Raw genomic sequence first — 23,803 nt, 5'->3', positions numbered from 1 at the left:
AAAGTGTTTGAACTTCCTCCATTTGCGTTCTACTTTACAGATGTGAACTTACTTTTTACATTTCACTTATTTTAGTATGAAAGAGCTTTTACATTTGCCTAACTTTTTATATTAAAACAATCAAGCAAGCCCTGGCCAGATTTTAAAAGTAACGCAAAAGTAACGTAACGCATTACTTTCCATAAAAAGTAACCAATAACGCAATTAGTTATTTTTTTTAGGGTGTAATGCAATATTGTAATGCAAAAGTAACTTTCCCCAACACTGAAGAACAAATTACTTTATATAAACTAATATTTGTGCTTAATTTTTTTTTAATTGCTAAAGAGTGTTGAACTTTTATTCTCCTGCGTTCTACAGACGTGAATTTACTTTTCCTTTACTTTGCCTGAGGTGTATTCATTTCTCTTTCGGTGTGAAAGGGCTTTTACATTTGCCAAAAATAGAACTTTCTATATTAAAAACAAACAAGCAAGCCCTGGCCAGATTTTAAAAGTGTAACAAAAATAACGTAACCCATTACTTTACATGATGTAACATAATTACTTTTTTTTTAGGGAGTAACACAATATTGTAATGCACTATATATTTCTAGTGACCCCCTGGAGAACTAGTCCTGTCCGAATAGGGCTTTTAGCCTGAAAATGGTCTCAAAATTATGACTTTTATCATAATCACACTGTAAAAAACAATTTGTGGAGTCAACTTAAAATAATTTGTAACCTGGCTGCCTTAAAATTTTAAGTTCAGTCAACTCCAAAAAAGTTTATTCAACTTGAAATGTTAAATTATACTAAGTAACAACTTAGATATTTGAGTTGAATCAACTTAAAACTTTAAGGCAGATGGGTTACTTACCCAGTTTAGCAAACACAAATATCTAAGTTGTTACTTAGTACAACTTAACATTTCAAGTTGACTAAACTTATTTTAGTTGACTGAGCTTAAAATTTTAAGGCAGCGGGGTAACAAATTATTTTAAGCTGACTCAACAAATTGTTTTTTATTTTTTACAGTGCATAATTTAGTCTGAAATTTGGTCAAAATTGTCTTTTATTATCTCATAATTATGAATTTGTATTTTATTTGTTTCACTTTGTCATAGTTGGTTTACCAAAGCATTATTATATTCTTATGTGGAAATATATGCGTAATTATTTATATTTTCCAGAATTTCTAATTTTGATGGAATTCTACTTTTGAAACGATCATTGAGTGTTTATGGAAAATGTACCTGATTTAGTCTAGATTGTTTATCATAGGCAATCGCTTGTCCGTCATTTCCCCAACAAATATTAGCCTATCAATTTCTACGCCCAACCATATTAGGTGTGGTTTTTATTTTATATGTGTATCTAGATGAAAGAATTTTTGGTTCAAGGTTTTATTGTAGGCTATAACTTCCTCCTTCCGTAAATTATTACCTTAATTGCATTTGATCTGCAAACTTTCTTTTTATTGCTTTGAAATGCAATCATACATTTGACTCTTTAAATGCCGGTTTCTTTCCAGCGAATGGTACACATCGGGAGGAGCATGTACAAAACCGCAATGTAACTTGATCCATGTACCTTACACATCCTAAATGACCCCACACACACTTACACCACCTGTCAGGAGACTCAGCCCACATAACCACAGAGACGCCTGAGCTGGAGGACGCACAAAATCTGAGGGAAGTTTTCCTGCAACACAAGAAGTATCACTGGATCCCGTTTGGTCTGCTCTGAGACCAGCTGCAAGGTAAGACCAACATCTGGTACAATTAACCCAGTTGCTTTCATACCTCTGGCTTTTTCCAAAAATGTACATCAGTTGTCAAAATGTATTTGATTATTACTCAATGGTTATAAATCAAACAATCTGAAACTCGCGCCGATGGGCAGCACATGGTGGGTTTACTTCACTGCAGCGCTCCGTTAGACGAGGCAGGAAAACGTGGGACGGGGCGCACGGGGTCTCCCGCCTTGTAATGTGGTCTGTCCTGCAGGGGAAAAAGAGGGGTAGCTGCAGACATTAAAATGTTTTTAGGTTTATGAAAACTGCCGCTGCTAAAACCTGTGGTTTGGAGCGAGACGCTCGTCTGCAGCTTCGTTAAGTGAAAGCGTTCTGGTCGCGTCGAGCGCGTTCAGTATGCGTTATGCGCGTTTAATGGTATTTTATTATTTTGTCGCTGCAGATTTCTTTTTTTTTTTTTTTTTTTTTTTCTCCTGTCAGTTTTTATTTACTTTTAATAAATCGTAGCAACAACACACAAAAATGTAAAAAATGTAACAAAGTAACAAAATAGACTATGTGAAATTAAATGTGATGAGCAATAAAAGTAAGCAACTCTCTTTAATAAATTAGAACTGAGTACATTAGAAAATATTTTTTTTGTTATACTCCGCATTCGGCTACGGTTTAATAATGAAATGCTTTTCAATGGTCTGCAGTTAAATCTTTTTCTATTTATAAGCTGGAGACTCTTCTTCTAGTAATAGAAAACTGATCTAAAAGAGAGAGGTGCGTCACCTCCTGCCTTAAGAGCTGCAGAAGCTTGTCTATATGTATTTATTACTGTCAGAATGAAAGTGTTTGTTGTTTTTTTTTTTTTTTTTAAGTTTCAGATTTTGTTCAGTTGGTGAAGATTAAGAGTATGAGTGCATATACATTTTTGCATTGCTGAAAATATATTGTAGTTTTAAATTACTGCTTAATTTATTATATTATTAATGTTTATAAACTGTTTGCCTCATTGCGAGTACGGAACATCTTGTACCATCAACACTCACTAACGCATGCCATACCATGAGTTGTATTTATATGTAAACAATTCAAACACCCTGCCACTAGGAAACGTTTTCGGTTGAATGAGGCCAGTAGGGGGTCTTTATTTACTACATCTTGAGTCATTTGTAATGCTCCTTCTTCAAACCAGATGCTTTCTCCAACAAAGAGCTCTTTAATGCCCCTCCAGACTTCAGTAAATCCTCTGATAGCTGCTTGTAGGTCAGAGGAATTATTCATCGTGAAATGTTTTTGGATAACTATAGGATGGCTGTTTCCATATTACATACTGTAGATCAGTCAAGGGCATCATACATGACAGCTATGATCTTTGACCATTTACACTTATTTATTTGATGCTATAGATAGAGATACTACACTAAAAAAAATTACGCATGAGGGTGTGTGTCTGTTAACGAATATCAGACTCATTGTTGGCCCCATATAATAGTACGGCGGTCCTGTAAAAGCTTTTTGTGTGTGTGTGTGTGTGTGTGTGTGTGATGTTAAGTTCATAACACCTATAATTCTACATTTATTTGTCTTTCAAAAAAAAAAAAATATATTTATGAGATTTACTGACTCATAATAAAAACCCATGAGCTATAGTAGGAAGTAGAAGTGTTTTAAATATGTACGTCATGTGACTTGTGACCTCACAGAATCATCCTGCAGGTCTTCTGTGTTGTGTAAACTAATTGATTTGTACATTTCTCATAATTGGGTCATATGCATCCATCTACACCCCCCCACAACGCATAACATGTTACCTGACACCTCACATGTGAGACATGCTAAAAACAAGCCTCGACGTGTCTCTGTGTAGTGGCCTAGTGGTTTAAAACCTAGGCTGCTGTCATAAAGGTTGCAGGTCTAGTCCCAGACATGTAATTAAAAATGAATCTAATTAACCCTCTATCAGCCAATCAGAGTGTAGAAGCATTAAAATGCATAAGGAATGCTTATAACTAACCATTAGATGCCATGTCAGACTGATAAATCTGGGTAAAACACATTCATCTGATCACAAATGAGTGGATTATAATCCTGTGAGGCATTATTTTGCAGCAATTGCAATGTCTAAATACCAAAAATTGTGTCATGACTATGAGAAATTAAGTTGTAGCTGCTCATGCAGATGTTTGGACACATTAAAGCACTGTTTATCTGTATAATTTTTATGTCAAGAGCTTGTTTTCAAATAGCGGGTCTCTCGTTAGCTCCCCATCAGTCAGTTTGGGTGTCTGTCAGCAGGCGTGTGTAACTTTTAGATCCATTAGAAGCATTAAAATGCATAAGAAATGGTTATAAACTAACCATTAGATTGTCAACCTTTATGTCAGTGTTGATGTCAGACTGATAAATCTGCATGAAAGGCATTCATCTGAAATGGATTAAAATTCTCGGAGGCCACCTTTGACGCAATTGCAGTGTCTAAACGGCAAGAAATTATCTAGCCACAAATATTGCAATTATGTAAATAAATGTGTATATGTTAAACATTGCAAAAACTGCATTAAGGTGTTCAGACATTGCTATTAATGCTGAGGAGGGACCAGGAATGGATAACATACCTTATTTCTGAATTTCTGTCAGGTTGGGCTGACAGACAATCAAGCACTCTTCGTCTATATCAGTTGTAGTAGTTTGCTTTTGGGTGTTGCACAATTGTGTGCCTTTCATTTTTGACGCCCCAGTCATCAGCAATGTGTGCATTCATTCAAAATGCACAGTCTGATGATTTAGGTATTCAACAGAATTTTTTTTTTATTGATTGACTTGGTGGTATTTAAATTACTAAACAAATTATTTTAATACATAGTTCACCCAAAAATGAAAATTCTGTTATTAATTACTCACCCTCATGTCGTTCCAAACCTGTAAGACCTTTGTTCGTCTTCAGAACACAAATTAAGATATTTTTGATGAAATCCGAGAGCTTTCTGACCCTGCACAGATATCAACGCAACTGCCACGTTCAAGGCCTAGGACTAGTAAGGGCTACTACTAGGGCTGCCCCTGATAGTTGAGAAGAGAAGTGAGTAAAAAAAAAAAAAAAATTCACAGAAAGTCACGATCGGTTTATTTTCTTACAATTTATATACAGTTTATATAAAAAATCACAATTTTTATACTTTTTAACCTCAAATGCTGTCTTGTCTAGGTCTGCCTGAACTCGAGACAGTTAGTGTATGTCAAACATTTTCTCCCTCAACTTCAAAATCGCCCTACATCGCTGTAGAAGTACCGACCCAGTGTTTGCAAAGTGAACATGCAAATAAGATCAAACACCCTTTACAAAAAAGGTAAAACGGCAATGTAGGATGATTTTGAAGTTGGAGGAGAAAATGAGATGGGGGTTTTTTGACATACCCTAACTGTCATGAACCAGAATACATAGAGTTCACGCAGAGTTAGACAAGACAAGCATTTGAGGTTGAAAAGTATATAAATTGTCTTTTTTTTTTTTTTTTTTTTTTTTTAAATAATCAACAGTGTTGGGGGTAACGCATTATAAGTAACGCGAGTTACGTAATAATATTACTTTTTTCAAGTAACTAGTAAAGTAACCCATTACTTTTGAATTTCTAAGAAAATATCTGAGTTACTACTTCAAATAAGTAACACCAGTTACTTTTTTTCCCCATTTATTGATTGACAAGTTTCCCATCAGGAAATTGGGAGTAAATATGATGTTACTGTATTCTAGACTAAATGTGAACATGCATTAATTCGTCTCACTCACAAAAAACAAATTCAGTATTCCTCAAAATCAATTAAAAACAGTGAAATGCAAACTGTGAATATCATGCAACCCTGCAATAATTAAATATGTTAAATAAAACAAATATCCTTTATGTATTTATTCCCATTTTATTAACCAGTGTCTTTGCTGCTGACCTTCGATGATACAATTCAGCCATACTAATAAGCAAAAATTACTTTAGATAAACTAAAATTTGTGCTTAATTTTTTTATAGCTGAAGAGTGATCTCTGCATAAATGAACTTTTCTTTCAGCCTGAGGTGAATTCATTTCACTTTTGGTGTAAAAGGGCTTTTACAGTAGAATTGTTTTATATTAAAAACAAAAGAAGGAAGCCCTGGCCAGATTTTAAAAGTAACGCAAAAGTAACGTAACACATTACTTTCCATAAAAAGGTAATAAGTAATGTAATTAGTTACTTTTTCAGGGAGTAACGCAAAATTGTAATGCATTACTTTTAAAAGTAACTTACACTGATAACCAATCATTTCACTAGATAAGACCTTTCTTCCTCAGCTGGGATCATTTAGAGCCCTTTGAAGCTGCATTTAAACTGCATTTTGGAAGTTCAAACTCGAGGGCACTATATGGAGAAAAATCCTGAAATATTTTCCTTTAAAAAACGTAAAAGACATCAACATCTTGGATGACAAAGGGGTGAGTACATTATCTGAATACTAAATTTCTGTACTTCTCTTTTAGCTGCTAATAGGCTATAGGCCATTAAAGGCTCATTATTATGAATTACATGGTTTATTAAAGGGATCATGAATGCTATGATTGGCTAACAGCGTACATTCATTCCTCATAGATGGACGCTGCTGGGATTTAGGTTTAAAACACATAATTAAATAACTTGGTACATATCAAATAATCTGTAAGCAATAGTGACCATTTAATGAAAACAATTACTCACACTTTTTGTTACACATCATTGTGGCATCCAATATAGGCGGCACAACATTCTTTTAGTTTCTTTTTGAAAATCCTGCTTCAAATTATGTTGCTCCGATTACTGACGTAACCTCAGTTATTTTTCCACTGCAGAGCATCCTGCTGTTTTCAGAGCCAACAGGTTTCTGTGTAGACCTGCATCAGGGTTGCCAGGTTTTCACTACAAAACTCACTCAATTGCTACTCAATACTAGCCTAAAACTAGTTGCATTTTGGAGGGGGTCCCCTGGTAAAAATGGCTTTCTGGGGGGGGGTAAAATACACATTTTTTGGCAGGGTTTGCCCTGGTAAAATTCGCATTTCAGGAGCTACACATCACGTTATTGGGGACGCTTCAACCCACGGACATGAAAAACAACTCAAAGCAACAGTGTTAAAGTAGCCCATTTCAGCGGGAAAAGCACGGAACTTGGCAACACTGACCTGCGTTCGCCTCTCTGGTAAACGTTATGCGTGAATCAGTGGGCGGAGCTAAACTTCTACGGAGGCGGCGATTAATCTACCCATTACATCATAAATATGAACGCTGTCATTTTGGCAGACTGCCTTCAATATTTAGCAGTTTTTAGATTAACAACAAAGTTTTGAGTTCTAAGACCTACAGGATGTTTTTATAGTACAATGATCTTTTATATGTCAAAAGATCAAGGCAATTTTGGTTTCTCAGTTCATTACCCCTTTAATATTAACGTGCGTTTAGTCGACTAATCGCTTAAAATAAACGACTATTAGTCGATCAGAAAAATCTTTAGTCGAGGGCGACCCTATAGTTAAAATAGTCAATGTGACATCAGTAGTTCAACCTTAGTGCTATGAAGCTACGAGAATACTTTTTGTATGCAAAGAAAACTAAATTAAAGACTTTATACAACAATTTCTTCTCTTTTTGCGAGTTCACAAGAGTACCCCAACGTATGTATGTGGTGCTGCTGGCGCAGGAGTGACGGGTTTGGAACGACATGACAGGATTTTCATTTCTGAGTGAATTATTCTTTTAAATGTAACATTTATTTATTTCCATAAACAATGTACTTTTTATCAATGTTAAATTAAGAATTGTTAACATAGCTAATCGTTAGTGCGAGACTGAAAAATAAACAAAGCTGAATAAGTGAAATTTTGACAACAATGATGTTAAAAGGACTGTAATTGTACTTGTTTTTATGCAGTGGTTATTAGGGCAAAAGTAACATTTTATTACATTGCGTTGCATTTAATAATTGTTGTCTGTCCTCTTCAATCTATGATTAAGCCTTTTGGGCATCTTTTTAGTGTTTGTGGGAAGGTCAATGGCAGCGTCACGGCTGGAGAACTGGCTTGGCTCCTAATGTCAGAAAGCTGAGACACTGTCCACCTTGGTTAACCTCCTGTCTCATGTGTATTGTCCTTTTGAAACAATCATGGTTCTTTATCTGGAGATTGACACACTGATTTAATTGTTTTAAACCGTTGAGTAAAACTTCATGTTGCCAGTGTAAACAACTGAGGCTTAAGACGTTTAGATGTACTTCCTGGTCATGATGAAACCGCAAGCCTACGTGCGTCTATTTAAAAAGCATGTTTTCTTATAATATCAGGTTATTCGAGTGAAAGCATCTTGTGGTATCTTGACATGCTTGCGGATTTGTTCATAACCAAACTTGTTTTCGTTTTCTTAGAGAGGTCAGACAGAGGGAGTTTTGTCAGACTGTCGGCTGGCCGCAAGCACCTTCTAAATGAGTTTTTAGACATTCCTGCCAAAAACTGAAGAATGTTTGTCACATACATTCCAAAATAAAATCACAGTCACAAGTTTCTAGGCTAAGGGTAGTCGGATGCTGCCAGGTACATTGTGCCCACTCTAAACATTCTCATATGATTGGATAGACGTTGGCAAAAACACATCAACAAAGCATGAGTTCGTTTTCTTTCTGGGTAGACACTATGCCCTTGACCCTTTTTCCTATCATGATGTTTCTAGAAGGGACTTGTTGTGGTTTTGATACACTAAACGTTTGTTACGTCAGTGCTCAAGCCCATATTGATGCTAGCGGAGGAGAACTATGTCTAGTTTAAGATAATGCAGTAATCCATTCCAAGATTTTACAGTTCTCACACTGATTGGAGTTTATTGAAGTAATGTTGTGGTTAAAAGCAAAATAAAAAGCCACAAACATCCCAAGGGCAAAATTTTACAGCACTCCACTGCACGTTGAACACCATAACAAAAAGTCGCCCACTGATTGGTGCCCAGGCAACACACCCCAGCTCAACCCACCTGCTTAATTTAGTCAGATAAATTGCATGTGCATGTGTATGGTCACCTCGCTGATCCTGACTGACCTGGAATGTCAAATGATGGCACCGTTAACCTTACACAACCCTGTTACCAGATGAAGCTACCAGGATTTATTTAGATGTGATTTTTCCATTCTGTTTTCTGCAGACCAAGTGCTGCAAACACACGTCTTTCGACTTAACACACAGTTTTGGTCAATCTCATGTTAATCTTAAGTACCTACAGAGTAGTATTGCAACATTTATATCTCCGAAGAGTCTTTAGTTTGATCAGATTTTTTAAAGAAAGATTTACACTTTTTGTTGCGTGCATTTACACGCGAATGGCCTGCAAACACAGAAATTTGATGCAGTTTTGCAGCTGATAGTAAATCTGGCCCAAGAATTTGTTCCCAAGGTTTACTAATTCACTTCCTTTTTTTGGTTTAAGTAATAGTTCACCCAGAAAAGAAAATTCTGTCATTAATTAATCACCCTCATGACGTTAAAATATTTTTGATGAAATCCTCGAGTTTTCTGACCCTGCATAGACAGCAACGCAACTACCACGTTCAAGGACCAGAAAGGCAGTAAGGACTAGGGCTGCCCCTTAATAGTCGACGAGAAAAGGCTTTGTCGACCGAAGTTTCAATAGTCGAAAAAAAAAAAAACATAGGAAGTGCCGAAGTCACGCTGGTCTGTACATCAGGCAGGACATCCAAAGGCTCACCTATCACTCACCAAACTTAAATATGGCTTTTCATCTGATGTATGATGTATGTAGTAGCAAGTACAATTACTTACAACAACAACAAAACGTTGCGCTTTTGTAAAATAATTAAAGCAAGCAGGATTCGTATTCTGCTGTCTCGGTCTCGGTGAACTTGAGCATGCCTCTTTGAAACTCTGTGTATACTTGCCTCACAGCCATGCAAAATATATCTATAGAGAATGAAACGTCTACTTTTAAATTAACCAATTCAAATACAAAAATATTCTCAGATTATGTAATCCGTATGGAACATGCATACAGGTGCATCACTACTAGTCTGGATGACTAGCTGCAAGATGTATTTTTTACATAGTTTGCTCATCTGCAGTAAGTCTATTGGTTTCCTATCAGATGTCAAAAAGACGTTTATTAGATGTCTTTAAGATGTTTATGATTTAGAACGTATGTAAAACTGACATCTTACAGATGTCTGCCAGACGTTTGTACACAGCAGATGCTTTCCAGATCAAGAGATCTTTAACGGACATCTTGCAGACGTACATGTGATATCTGGGTTGTAATGTATGTATACGTTCCCTGAACTACATTTCTTTATTGTAAATACAGTGAGGAAAATTGCAGTAGCCAAGGCGAGCTGAGTGACGTTATCAAATACGCTGCTGTTTGCAGAATTACCGGGCTTGCATCATCCTGTCCCCAGGAATTCATTCTCCTGAGTCGGACTTGCGAAGTCCGAACTACCATCCCGATCTCACAGGAGCTCGTACATATTTTATGAGGTGGCTAATTCGTACGACCTCACTCGTACAAATTCATACGATTTGAGCTAAAATGAGCACAATACATATGAATTTGTACGAATGCCCTACACCTAACCCCGCCCCTAAACCTACCCATCACTGAAATCATACGAATTTGTACGATTTCAGTGATGGGTAGTGATGAATTAGCCACCCCCCAAGATACATACAAATTGGTTGTGAGATAGCGTTAGAACTACCGAGGACGCAAGTCTGAAATTTGCGTGCTTGGTACAGAGAAACACGCACAGACCTACGTCACCGGACGATTTGCCTAATCGCAATGGAAACGCAGACAGCAACAGGTCTGGGGGAAAAAAGTTCCTGGGACAAATTGTTCCAGGTAATTTCGGTGGAAAAACGGCTATGGACTATTTTAACAATGTCCTTACTACCTTTCTGGGCCTTGAACGTGGTAGTTGCGTTGCTGTCTGTGCAGGGTCAGAAGGCTCTTGGGTTTCATCAAAACTTCTTAGTTTATGTCCCGAAGATGAACAAAGTCTTATGGGTTTGGAACAACATGAAGGTGAGTCATTAATGACAGAATTTTCAGTTTTGGGGAAATTTTCCTTTAAATGCAGACTCCATGTGGACTCTAAAAATCGTTTGAGATGCTTGTAAAACACCTTAGTTTTGTGGTGTAATGAAGTATGTAGAACATAAATTGTTTACAGTTGTTATGTTGGTCTTTACTTGAGACATCTCAAAATCATTACCATGTATTGCAATACCATTTAACCACTGCTTATAAATATCTTCCAAAATACCATGTCATAGCATTTGTGGTCAATCAGTGGTTCTTACAGCATGGCATAGAGACCAATCTTTCAACATGTCTGATGTCACACCAGTAGAGCAGTTCAGACCAGTTCACTCAGGGAATGCTGGGGTATATGAGTGAGTTCCAGCTGGACAGCAGACTCTCAGGAACGGCTTGTGCTTGGGTTACATTGATTCACCTCAGGACAGAAACCCAAATATAGGAATTGATTTCTTTGTCAGAAGTTATTAATAAGTGTGCATCTTTGTTAAATATTTAAAGTTTAAAAATGTAACATTTTATAATTAAAAAAATTTAACTGCACTGACGTTGTTAAAAGAAGAGAATGGTGGATATGAAGTATCTAATTATCAAGCGTAATCTTAAGCCAAAGTGCATTTATATATTATATGCATAATAATTGTACAGTTAATTTAAATGATCTTATATTAATTGTGCAAATTTTTATATAGGATGAGTATTATATAAAATATAAAATTTGTATTAATTCAATTGTTATTTTAAGTCAAGTACCTTAAGTATGTATTTTAACACTTTCTCCTAAATATTTATCATATCAAATTTTTATCATATTTGTATATTTATCTTTATAGAAATATATAGTATTTATTTAGTTATGCATTTATATAATTGAAAAACACACACACATGTATTTGTGCTTATGTATAAACTGTTTGCAACCTGAGGCTTCTCTTGCAGTGCATACTCATGCTAGTTGCTAAAGCCTGATTAGAAAATAATTGTGCATTTGTTTAAGAAAAAAAACAAAACATTGACACACATTTTACTGATCCTGTCATATGCACTGCTTTAAACCTGAACCCTGATTGTCTTTACTTGGTCACACTGCTAATCTCCTTTTAATGAACTTCCGTTGTTTAGATGAGGGAAATTTGGCTGAAGTTTGTGTTTTCAGTTTCAGCAACAGGTTTGTTCCAGTCAGGCCCTCATGCCACGCTTGCGTGATTTAAATGACAACAGTGCAGTACCGCTCGAGTGCCTCTGCTAACCTGCTTCCACGTTTCTGAGATCCAAGACATCCGATAGCCCCCGAAGCACCCTGGGAGAGAAAGAAAAGGTCGCCACCTCAACGTCTTTGGAACTTTCCATTTAAGCGTGGCATGACAGGAAGTGTCCCCTTTGCTGTTTAGATGCGAGCTCCATAGAAAGAAAGCTGGGTCATGATTCGTAGTAGATAAATTTATAGATACAAACACTGTGATAAGGAACATACTTGGACACCGGAGGCATTCAAGATAGAAGTTACACTAGTCAGGCTACTATTTAAAGAAAAAGTGATTAGCTGCGCTAAAAGAAAATCTGGCTGTCTATATTTGGTAACTACAAGCTATGTGTACATGCATATATATTATATATATATATATATATATATATATATAAATAGTATTCTCTGAGTAATAAATTTTTCTAAACAATAAAGAATCTTAATTAACACTGCTAAAAATAGCTTGAATCAGTCTTAACCCTTTAACTGTCACCGTCCCCTCTGTGGGACGCCTAAGTTTACTTCACCATTTTACAAATAAATCCTGATCTAATCATGACAAACTATATATCGTTAGGAAGGTCTAAGATAAATATTTTACCACTCTTTTGTGTTACAAATTATGTGGGAAATGTAATAGGTTAATTTATGATAAGAGTGCACCTCAAAAATCTACATCATAACAGGAGTTCTGACCTTTGTCACAAAAAGACTTTCTTCGTTGCCTTTTTACCTGTCACGCAGTATAACTCTTATATATCAACTGAAAACTTAAAATCTCAAAATTTATCCTTTGAAAACATTTTAAAATCAGACATTGCATTACCATGGAAATTGTACATCAAAGTCATATTACAAAATGTTTTTGTTAATGAATTATACAAATTTAACTTTGCATTTTTATGTCTATATTTAAGATAGGGAGTGACAGTTAAAGGGTTAACTGGTTTTCTAATTATAACTACCCGCTTGAACAGGCAGGTAGATTTTACTGGTTTAGGGACAGTCTGTTTTACTGGTTCAGGCTGACTGACCAGCTGGTTAACCAGCTAGCAGAGCAGTTTTTGAACCATTTCACTACAGTGAATCATGCATCCCATGCTAGGTATAAGAGAGGAGTTATTGATTTTTATTGGATCATTCTAATAACATATCTAAAAAAAAAAAAAAGCGCTTTATTGCGTCAATACACATTGGCAAAATTAGCTTGGGGAAAAAATTTGCTGAAAAAAGCTGCACTATTTTTAAAGCATCTTTCATGCAGCTGAAAAAAAAAGTAGTTAGTTACTCCCAAAAGTTTTTTGTTCTTTGTTATGTGAGAAAATGTTCCGATTTACTGCTTTGAAATTTGTAGTGTGGTGGTTACTTCATGCATACAGAGATTCATTTGCATTCATTTATAAATTAACTTTTCAGAACAGGCTGTTCTCGCAGAGCTTGCGAACACAGATCCTAGTTGTTCTTTTGCAATTGCATGTATTTTTGCCATTAAGTTCCATTCTCGGTTACGTAACACATGTCAGTTTGTGTGAGTGTGATAGATTATCCCCTGGTGGGCCTCTCTAGCTCTGCCACCAGTCACATTTTATGGATTTCTCTCCACGTTACTCAACACTTGGGAAAAGTGTGCAGTACTTAAACTGGAGACAGCACAGCTGTATGAACTTATTGACTGGAGAGCTGCCGCCCATTTGTACGTACAGTACAGCACATTTTGACACTTGGCCTTTGGGAGTCACAATATTCTTTTCATTGAAGAGGTTTGGTTGCGTTTTAAAATACAGCGTAGAGTTCTCCTGCAGTGTCATCAGACATGTACTGGGTTTGTTTTTAGTGTTTGGCTTGATGTTTAAGTGAATATAGGTCAGTGTTCTGCAAGTTTTTAGGTTTTTAAATCACTGGACAGCTGTTATTCTCACCACAAATGTGCTGGTTTGTGTCCTGGAGCTTTAAAAAAGGACATAATGTTTGCAGTGTTTAAACGCTCATATCTGGTGGAAAATATCTGGAAAATGCCCAGTTTCTCTGGAAATAAAGTGTAGTGGCAAGTGAAGTGTGCTTTCTTGAGACTTTTCTTTTATGGAACAAGAATACATATATTGTTCTGATCAAGCTGGACAACTTTCTAACTTACAGTCATTAGCTACAACCAACATGATGTTGGCAAGATAATGAAGATGCTAAATTGTGAATGGTTTTTGGATATTTTGAATGGTGTTGCCATGTTGTACACTCTTGGGGCCAGATTTATTTAGTAAATCTGGCCCTTGATTTTCTAGAGTAACCCTTTCATGGCTGTGACTTAACAACCAAAGGGTTTCAATGCATGCGTCCATTGTGCATTGTTTTTCTGAAGCCACCAGGGTGGCGGTGCCCTGGGGCTTGGGCCCGTCATCATTACTTACAGCAATATTTTTTTATTTTAATCTTTCTTTTTTTGTGTATGTTTTGTTTTGTTTTCAAACTACAAATGCTCATTATTTGGCTGTAATTTATACGTTTATTTTACTTTGAATTATATTAATATCATTAAAATATGACATTTTACCAATAGAAAATACTCAACCTGGTCTTATGGTGAAAACATTCGCTTATGTTCATACTATTGTGTAGGTTTAGGTGTAGTGCAGATGCTACGTTATTTTAAAACGTCACAGAGCGTTAGTCTTATATAGCACCACTTAACGGACATTTCAAGTCAGAACTGCAGTGACACGTACAAAATCCAGAACATCTGTTCTGGGGAAAAAAGTGTCACTCAAAGATATTTCAGATGTAATACGTCACAAAACTTACGTGGCAGGGTGTATTATGTGTCTTTCAAAAAAGTTCCCAGAGGTACGTTTTCGTCATGAAATCAGGTCGGTTTTTGTATATCTTGAATGGTGTTGCCATGTTTCACACTCTTGATGTTCTAGAGCAGGGGTCTTCAATTAAAACGGCTTGAGGTCCAGTAATGAACACTCCTCACCAGCTGAGGTCCGGACAATTATATATAAAAACAATTGACCAAGGCATCTTCAGGATATTTAAGCTTAAATTTTAGACTTTTAAAGACCTTTTTTAAGACCTGCACAAAATAAAAATTAAAAATGAAAATGATTGTAAAAAGCATGATTTACAGTTCAGATGCAGGTTTCACAAAAAAAAAAAAAAAAAAAAAAAACTTTTATTAAATGATAAACTTCACATTTCAGCCGTTAAGAGTCAATAGTATGAGTTCTTATATTAGTTTAATTATTATCAGTCAAGTATTATAATAATTAAATAACATATAAATATATGTACTGCCTTAACTGTGTACATTTTTAGAACACATTATCTTCTCATTGATCCACCAGTTTACATTTACAACTCTGTGTTTTTGCAACTTAAAAATATGGATTGATTTTCACATTGGACTTTGACAACAGCAGATGTATGGGGTGATTGAAAATGGAAGATCATTCTCTTCCAGCAGGTGGCGCTTTCGGAATGGCAGTACACAAAGCAGCACAGCAGCTGATTTTGAAATGTATTGGATAACCTTTTGAAGATTCATCGCAAATTTTTGTCTTTCAGTCCCCACATTTAAGACCTCCTGAAATCATAATTAAGACTTTCTTAACTCTTATTAAACCCTTATTAACACTGCAATCATCAATGAAAATTAAGAGCTTTATTTCAAGCACTGACTTTCAAAAACACCTAACGCGAAATACGTTTCTTCTCATTTTTCCCCCACTTTGTTCAGGCCACAAGAGATTAGGAGAGTAAATTAATATCAGCATATGAAGTAGATTCGTCTCTCTCGAGAGAGAATATGCACCGTTAATGCAGCATCAGATGCTGAAAGGGCCATCAGTTTTTACTTTCACTTTCTGGTGATACATTCACCAGCATATTACATTTTGCGTGAAGTTTTCACGTGGCTTGTGTGATATCCATTGGCCATTTGGACCGGAGTCCGCCAGTTGGCAACCCCGGGACTAGAGTAACCCCTTCATTGCTGTGACTCAACAACGTAAGATTTAAATGTATGTGCCCGCTGTGCACTGTTTTTCTGAAACCACCTGGGTGGCGGTGCCCTGGGGCTTGGGCCCGTCACTATTGCTTCTTTCTTTCTTTCTTTCTTTCTGGCTGTAATTGATTGGTTTATTTTACTTTGAACGATATTAATATCATGAAAATGTGACATTTTACCAATAGAAAATAGCAATATTGCTGTCATCATTTGCCATCATACATTTGACAATGTATAAATCAGCACTGCCACTTTCTCAGGTTAATTAATTTGTGTCTTTTTATTTATTTATTTTTTCCTAAAGGTAAACAGCACTTCTGAACAACATTCTGAGCACTGTGAATCCCCTGCGCTGGTGGGTGAAGCAGAATCATTGTGAGAGAAGATACTCTAATAAAACGAAGCACAAAAAGAAACTGTCGTCAAACCAAATCAATGATGGTTTTGAAAAAGCTTCTGCGTTTCGGGAAGCAACTGCTGAGAGTCAAGGTTGTTGACTGCAACTCGGAGGAATCGCGACTCTCCCGATGTCTGAACACCTTCGACCTGGTGGCTCTTGGTGTGGGCAGCACCTTGGGAGCTGGGGTGTATGTCCTCGCTGGAGCCGTGGCCCGAGAAAACGCCGGACCGGCCATCGTTCTGTCGTTCCTTATCGCTGCCCTGGCCTCAGTGCTCGCAGGCCTCTGTTATGCAGAGTTTGGGGCGAGAGTGCCAAAAACGGGCTCAGCGTACCTGTATAGCTATGTGACTGTAGGGGAACTATGGGCCTTTATAACTGGCTGGAATCTTATACTTTCATATGTTATAGGTGAGACGGCACACAAAATAACTTGAAGGGAAAGTTGTTCAAAACCTGTATGACTTACTTTCTTGTGTAAAACCTCCTCAGGTACATCGAGTGTTGCCCGAGCATGGAGTGCCACATTTGATGAGCTGATTGGAAAACATATTGAGCATTTTTGTCGACAGTACATGTCCATGAATGCTCCAGGCATTCTGGCAGAGTACCCAGATATGTTTTCCGTATTCATCATCCTCACTCTCACAGGTAAAGCATGGCCAAAGCACTAATTACATAGGAAGCCATGCCTGACCATATAGAACTGAGAATTCCAGAATGTCATACAATGTTATGTAAATAATTAAAATATGCATTTCAAAACAGTGATTGTGAAACACACTCATTCATTCTGAAAATGAAAGCTGTTGAATGTAAATATTTAGTGGACGTTTGTGTTGACTTTGTTCCGTAGTGTTTTGAACTACGTTTTGTTTGCTATAGGCCTGTTGGCCTTCGGGGTGAAGGAGTCAGCCATGGTCAACAAAGTGTTCACATGCATCAACATCCTGGTGCTGCTGTTTATGGTTGTATCTGGACTGGTCAAAGGTACGCTGAAGAACTGGCACCTGGACCCTGATGAGATTCTCAACGAAACCAATTCCACCCTTAAGTGAGTCATTTTTACGAATTTCGGATATTTTTCTTGGAATATGTTATCAAGTATATAATTGCAAGTATGTCACAAAATTGCATACTATTCAAAAGTTTGGGGTCAGTTGGATTTTTCAAGCGGATGATGTAGGATGTAGGTGTAGCGTAAGCTCTGGTGAGAAGTGGCGAAAGCGCAGTGGAGAGAACAAAATAAAACACTAGAAGTACAAAACGAGGATTTGTCAGAGGATTTCGATATAAACCAAGCGCATACCCAGATAGCAACATAGTGTCGGCCCAGATCTGGTTGCGTGGAATGATGGGACTTGGGCAGACCACTTCTGTTTACCAGATGTGGGCCAAACGCAGGCCATAGCAATGCCACATGTTGCCCAAGAGCAAAGAAATAAACCACAACTGGACCTTATCCAAGTCACGAAATCGGTGTATATTAAATATGGAGTCACTTCAGCCTTAATAAGCCCATTAACAAGCAGAATCACTGAAGGAAAGAAGAGAACAGAAAAAAAAAAAATGTGACAGAAACACAACAACTAACTAACTTCAGCCACAGCCTTAGATTAAATCAACTGAAGATAAAAGACCTTAAATCTCTTTAGATCTCAGCAGAGGAAGAGGAGGATTAAACAATTTTAGAAACAGCATTTCCAGATTCACAATTAACCAGATTCATTTTATTTATGTTAGAGTTCTACTGAAGTTCTTTATTGAGAATTAACAGGGACTTCAATCTAACGTTTCATTTGAAGTCCTGAGATTTTAAGAAAAATAAAAAGTCAAGATCTGCTCATTCCAAATGCATATGACTTTTCTTTTATGGAACAAAAATACATATATTGTTCTGATCAAGCTGAACAACTTTCTAATTTACAGTCATTAGCTACAACCTACAGGAAGTCGGAAAGATATTGAAGATGCTAAATTGTGAATGGTTTTTGGATACCTTGAATTGTGTTGCCATGTTTCACACTCTTGATGTTCTAGAGTAACCCTTTCATTGCTGTGACTCAACAAGCAGAGGTTTAAATGCATGTGCCCTGTTTTTCTGAAGCCACCAGGGTGGCGGTTCCCTGGAGCTTTGGCCCGTCATTGTTGCTTACAGCTATATTTTTTCTTTTCTTTCCTTTCTTTTTTTCTGTCTTTCTTTCTTTTTTGTGTTATTTTTTTCCAACTACAAATCATCAAATCATCATTAAAATGTGACATTTTACCAATAGACGATATCAATATGGCTGTCGTCATTTGACATCATACTTTTTACAATGTATAAACTACCACTGCCACTTTCTCAAGTTAATTATTTTGTGAGGGTTTTTTCCTAAAGGTAAACAACAATTCTGAACAATATTGTGAAAAAAACAAGGCTTTTAAAGACAAACGTCTGAAGATTTTGATATAAGCCAAGAGGAAACTAGTTTTCCTTTGTTAAACAAAGGGAACAAAACTTTCTTCTTGCGAGACTAGCATATTCTCACCGGAGCTTATGCTACGCCTACATCCAAGTCATCCGCTGGAACGCCACTCTCTCGTGAACGTGTATATGACAGTTATCGGAAGATAGAGATTATGGTTTATAACGTTTTAAATATGGATATTTTTCTCACACAAACACAACGATTCGCTTCAGAAGGCATTTATTAACCCCCCTAGAGCCATGTGAAGCACTTTTTATCATGGATGGATGCACTTTATTGGACTTGAAAATTTAAACACCCATTCACTGCCATTACAAAGCTTGGAAGAGCCAGGACATCTTTAGTAGAACTCTGATTGTATTCGTCTGATGGCGTTTTTCTAATTTTTGGGTGAACTATCCTTTAACAACAACCTAACTATTAACAGGCAGCAAATTATCAGTTTACTGAGGGATAATTTGAAGTAAATCTTGAATATGTGTTCCCTATTCTAAAGTGTTACAGAAAGAACAGCATTTATTTGAAATAGAAATATTTCGTGACATTATAAACGTCTTTAATGTCACTTTTGATCAATTTAATGCATCCTTGGTGAATAAAAGTATATTTATTTTAAAAAAGAAACCTTACTGACTCGTTTTGAATGGGTTGTGTCTATAGCGACTGTTCCTTTGTCAAATTTCAAGTGTTATCATGAGAAAAATAATAATGATTGACCTCTGTCGGCGACTGTATGTTTCCGTATTTTATATTTTTCCTGTTATCTCAGGTGCCACTAGTGTGGCAAAAATGACACACTTCCCCTTTAAATTCAAATACCATTTTTAAAATGCCTACATTGTTTTTTCTGAGCAGTTCCACACAGCCCCTGCCATCAGAAGAGATTCTGGGTGAAGGCGGGTTCATGCCTTTCGGCTTCACAGGAGTCTTATCAGGGGCGGCTACCTGCTTTTATGCCTTTGTTGGGTTCGACTGCATCGCAACTACAGGTAACTAAAGACTCTCTAAACTCTTAAATCACATCTCTAATCTTTACAAGGCACCAGTTTTCTCTTGATATATATGATGCATGTTCACAAACGTGAGGTTAGTGAGAGTAAATTGCGCAAGAAGCCTGTTTTGTATGTGTAAATGCTTGTAATAAGTGTTAGACAGTGAGGCTATTGTGCTACCTACATATTCTGGCTTGCGTTCATGTCTCGTTGGTCAAAGTTATTTAGAGTTTCCTTTATGTTTATAATCGTCTTGCATGGATATTCTCAGTGGATCTCTGCTTATGGTTTGCCTCTGGCCCCCATCTTTTATGGCGGCTCACTCCCCCACATTCCCTTGCATTTGATTGGCTAGAGTGTTTCAGGGTTTGTCTGGACTCGTCTCCTTCTCTGTAGCTGTAGTGGTTTTACATTCAGTAACCCCTCCTCATCAACGTGCTGGTCAGGAATGGTAATATAGCCATGTTCCTGTGCTCTCTCTCTGGCACTGCTGGCAGGAACACACTACTCCTCTGTTTTATGTAGTGCTCTGCACAAGGTCAAACCACAGCAACTTTTGCCAAAAAGCGAACATGCTTGCCACTCACTGCAGCAGCTGAGTCATTTGCTTGCTCCAAGTCTTTGTGAAATGACGGATTTCACATGCAGTGTGCATTTAATGAGAAGATTAAATGTACTGTAGTTGAATGAAAGTACATACAATGTACAATACTGTTCAAAAGTTTTATAAGTCTTGTACTTATCGGTCATTTATTTGATCAAAAATACAGTAAAAATAAAATAGTTTTTTTTTTTTTCTTAATTTAATGAAATTTATTACAGTGATGCAGAATTTTCAGAATTATTGTGTCACATGACTTTTCTGAAAATATTAAAATATGCTGATTTGCTGCTCAAGAAACATTTCTTATTATCATCAGTGTTGAAAACAGTTTATATTTTTGTAAAAACATTTTTTGAGGATTTTTTTGATGACTAGAAAGTTAAAAAAAACAGTGTTTTTGAAGTAGGAATCTTTTGTAACAATATAAATGTCTTTACTACCACTTTTGATCAGTTTAATGCATCCTTGCTGAATGAACGTTTTAATATCTTTAAAAAATCACTGAAAAATATTTCGTATAAATCTTTGAACATGTCAATTTTTAGCGTGAATATAATTGAAATAAATATCTGGATTTTGTGCATATTCATATAATGTATTTTATGTAAATCTGTCTCAGATTTTAATAATAATACGATGATGATAAAAAAGTAATTGTGACTATATTGCTTGCAATAGCAATTTTATTCCTTGCAATTGCAATTTTTTTTTATTATTGTAGATCTATTTAATATTACTTTTTCTTAAACAATTTTATTTTATTTTATTTTATTTTATTTTATTTTATTTTATTTTATTTTATTTTATTTTATTTTATTTTGTTTTATTTTATTTTATTTTATGTTATTTTATGTTATTTTGTGACCCTGGACCTTGATGTATGGTTTGTTGGACAATATTTGGCCGAGATATAACTGGGTCATTCTATAATTGTGGGTACATCTCATATCTGTCAAGTATATTTTTAATATATTTTATCAATATAAAGCCCCGATGCTTAATTTTTTAGTGCACAATTATATTTTTCCCAATCACACTACTATATGTTGAGAAAGCCATATCTTTTGTTCAGAAATGATGTTCATATCACATACAACCCTGGTATTCAGCTGTCTAATTTTGTAAAACCCATTCTACTCTGCATTTAAGCATGAAAATTACCTCAAATATAAATTAATTTCATAGTTTTGCCTTCAGGTAGATTAGGTTACCAAGACTGTTGGGTGTGCGCTTCAAAAATAAGTATTTATTGTGATATAACTTGTTTTATTTGTGTCCGAAAAACCATTGTCAACTAAGTTACCCACTAGAAGACCCCCCCTCAAAATAGAAACAGGGAAACAGGAAAACTTTTTTCTTCACATTGTCAAATTCTAAATGTACCCCTAATTATAAAATGACCCAACTATTTGAAAATCTGGAATCTGAGGGTTCAAAAAAATCAAAATATTGAGGAAATTGCCTTTAAAGTTGTCCAAATGAAGTTCTTAGCAATGCATATTATGAATCAAAAAATAAGTTTTGATATATTTACGGTTAGAAATGTACAAAATATCTTCATGGAACATGATCTTTACTTAATATCCTAATGATTTTTGGCATAAAAGAAAAATCGATAATTTTGACCCATACAATGTATTGTTGGCTATTGCTACAAATATACCCGTGCTACTTATGACTGTTTTTGTGGTCCAGGGTCACATTTTATTTAATTTAATTTAATTTTATTTAATTTTACTTATCTTACTTGGAAACATTCATAGTATTCGTAGAGTCACTAATTAAAAGACAACCGACATTGGTTTTCAATTTCACACAATAATGATCAGTGTCATGGGATAGGACGGGCCAAAATTAAATGCCCACATATCAATAATGTAAAGAGCTGAAAATAAACTGGTGTCTTGTTACATTAATGTTCTCTTGGGGGAAAAAAAACTGTCTAAGAACTGTCATTTGATAGTCTAGGCATAGATCTGTTTATGGTCTCCTTTGGTTCGCCCGTGTTATTTATGCTGTGGCACAGCAATTAGCTATTGACATTATATGGATAATACAGGTTTGAGTCCTGCCAGCAACCTTTTACTATTTCTGTTTAATAAAAACAAACTATCCTGTTTCATATCACAGGTGAGGAGGTGAAGAACCCCCAGAGAGCCATTCCCATCGGCATCGTCACCTCCCTCCTTATCTGTTTTGTAGCGTACTTTGGTGTATCAGCCGCCCTCACCATGATGATGCCATATTACATGCTGGATAAGAACAGCCCACTCCCTGTGGCCTTTAAGTACGTCGGCTGGGAAGGAGCCACGTACGCTGTGGCGGTAGGCTCCCTTTGCGCCCTGTCCACCAGGTAAGCACTGATCCATCCAGCAATCTAGGGATTGTTTTAACACACACTACGGCCCAGTCTAGAGTAAACCCGCCCCTGCATGGTCGAGCGCAAAAATGTACTTGAAATGAATAATTACCCATGTTCCTCGAAATGAATGGATGTAATTACCCGCAAGCCTGGTTGCAGTTTAAAAGACCTCAGTCATTTTGATAGCACAGCGTTTAGGAAGTTGACCAACCCAAAATTTTACTAAGTGAACTTGTGCGACCCTTGGGAGGTTGAGAGAGTGCAATCTGGGACTGGATTTCGTGATAGTGTGTGTGTGTGTGTGTGTATATTTATCTGAGGCAGCTCATATGGGCCCCTTGCTAAAAATATGAAGGGAAATTTGGTGAGCTGAGTTATGAATCCTGTTATGCAACACTCAGTCCAGGCCATGAGTGGGAGTAAGGCTCTATGCCACATTTTTTCTGTCCATAAAAGTTAGCTAGTATTTGTCTAATAGTAATGACCTACATGCTTACGAACCAGATGTTGTTGCTCAGAAATGTTTGTATTATGAAGTATGAATTTTGTGTAATCTGTCAATGGAAAGTGTCTTCTGCATGTTCTATCCAAACTTCCTAACAACCCGTTTAACTTCTGAGTCACTAATGATAACCTTGGTAGCTGCAGAGTTGAAGTAGATATATTGGCATTTTTTTGTGTGTGGTTTCCAGTTATTGCAGTATTTTACGTATTAAATACTGTTTTGGAATCCATTCAGAAGTGAAGTGTGTAATTTTATATCTTAAACTACAGTACCTATCAGCATAAAAGGTTTGTTAACTTCCAAAAAAAAAAATCCTGATAATTTACTTACCACCATGTCATCCAAGATGTTCATGTCTTTCATTCTACAGTTGCAAAGAAATTATTTTTTGAGAAAACATTCCA

General features: G+C 36.3%; 1 protein-coding gene across 2 annotated transcripts in view; it reads left to right on the top strand.

Moving 5' to 3' along the window:
- The first annotated feature begins 1,577 nt into the window (after nt 1–1,577).
- The window catches only part of slc7a1a (solute carrier family 7 member 1a), a 33,853-nt gene continuing 11,627 nt past the window's right edge, over nt 1,578–23,803 (top strand). For both annotated transcript variants that reach the window (XM_051121341.1, XM_051121340.1), the window contains exons 1-6: nt 1,578–1,743; nt 16,373–16,876; nt 16,958–17,116; nt 17,351–17,519; nt 19,792–19,925; nt 22,663–22,885. In XM_051121341.1, coding sequence (XP_050977298.1) covers nt 16,504–16,876; nt 16,958–17,116; nt 17,351–17,519; nt 19,792–19,925; nt 22,663–22,885 — 1,058 coding nt within the window. In that variant the 5' untranslated portion in view covers nt 1,578–1,743; nt 16,373–16,503. The remainder of the gene's footprint in view (nt 1,744–16,372; nt 16,877–16,957; nt 17,117–17,350; nt 17,520–19,791; nt 19,926–22,662; nt 22,886–23,803) is intronic.

The sequence above is a fragment of the Labeo rohita genome, chromosome 10 (assembly GCF_022985175.1).
Source record: "Labeo rohita strain BAU-BD-2019 chromosome 10, IGBB_LRoh.1.0, whole genome shotgun sequence".
NCBI lineage: Eukaryota > Metazoa > Chordata > Actinopteri > Cypriniformes > Cyprinidae > Labeo > Labeo rohita.
This window is presented reverse-complemented; position numbering and strand designations above follow the sequence as displayed.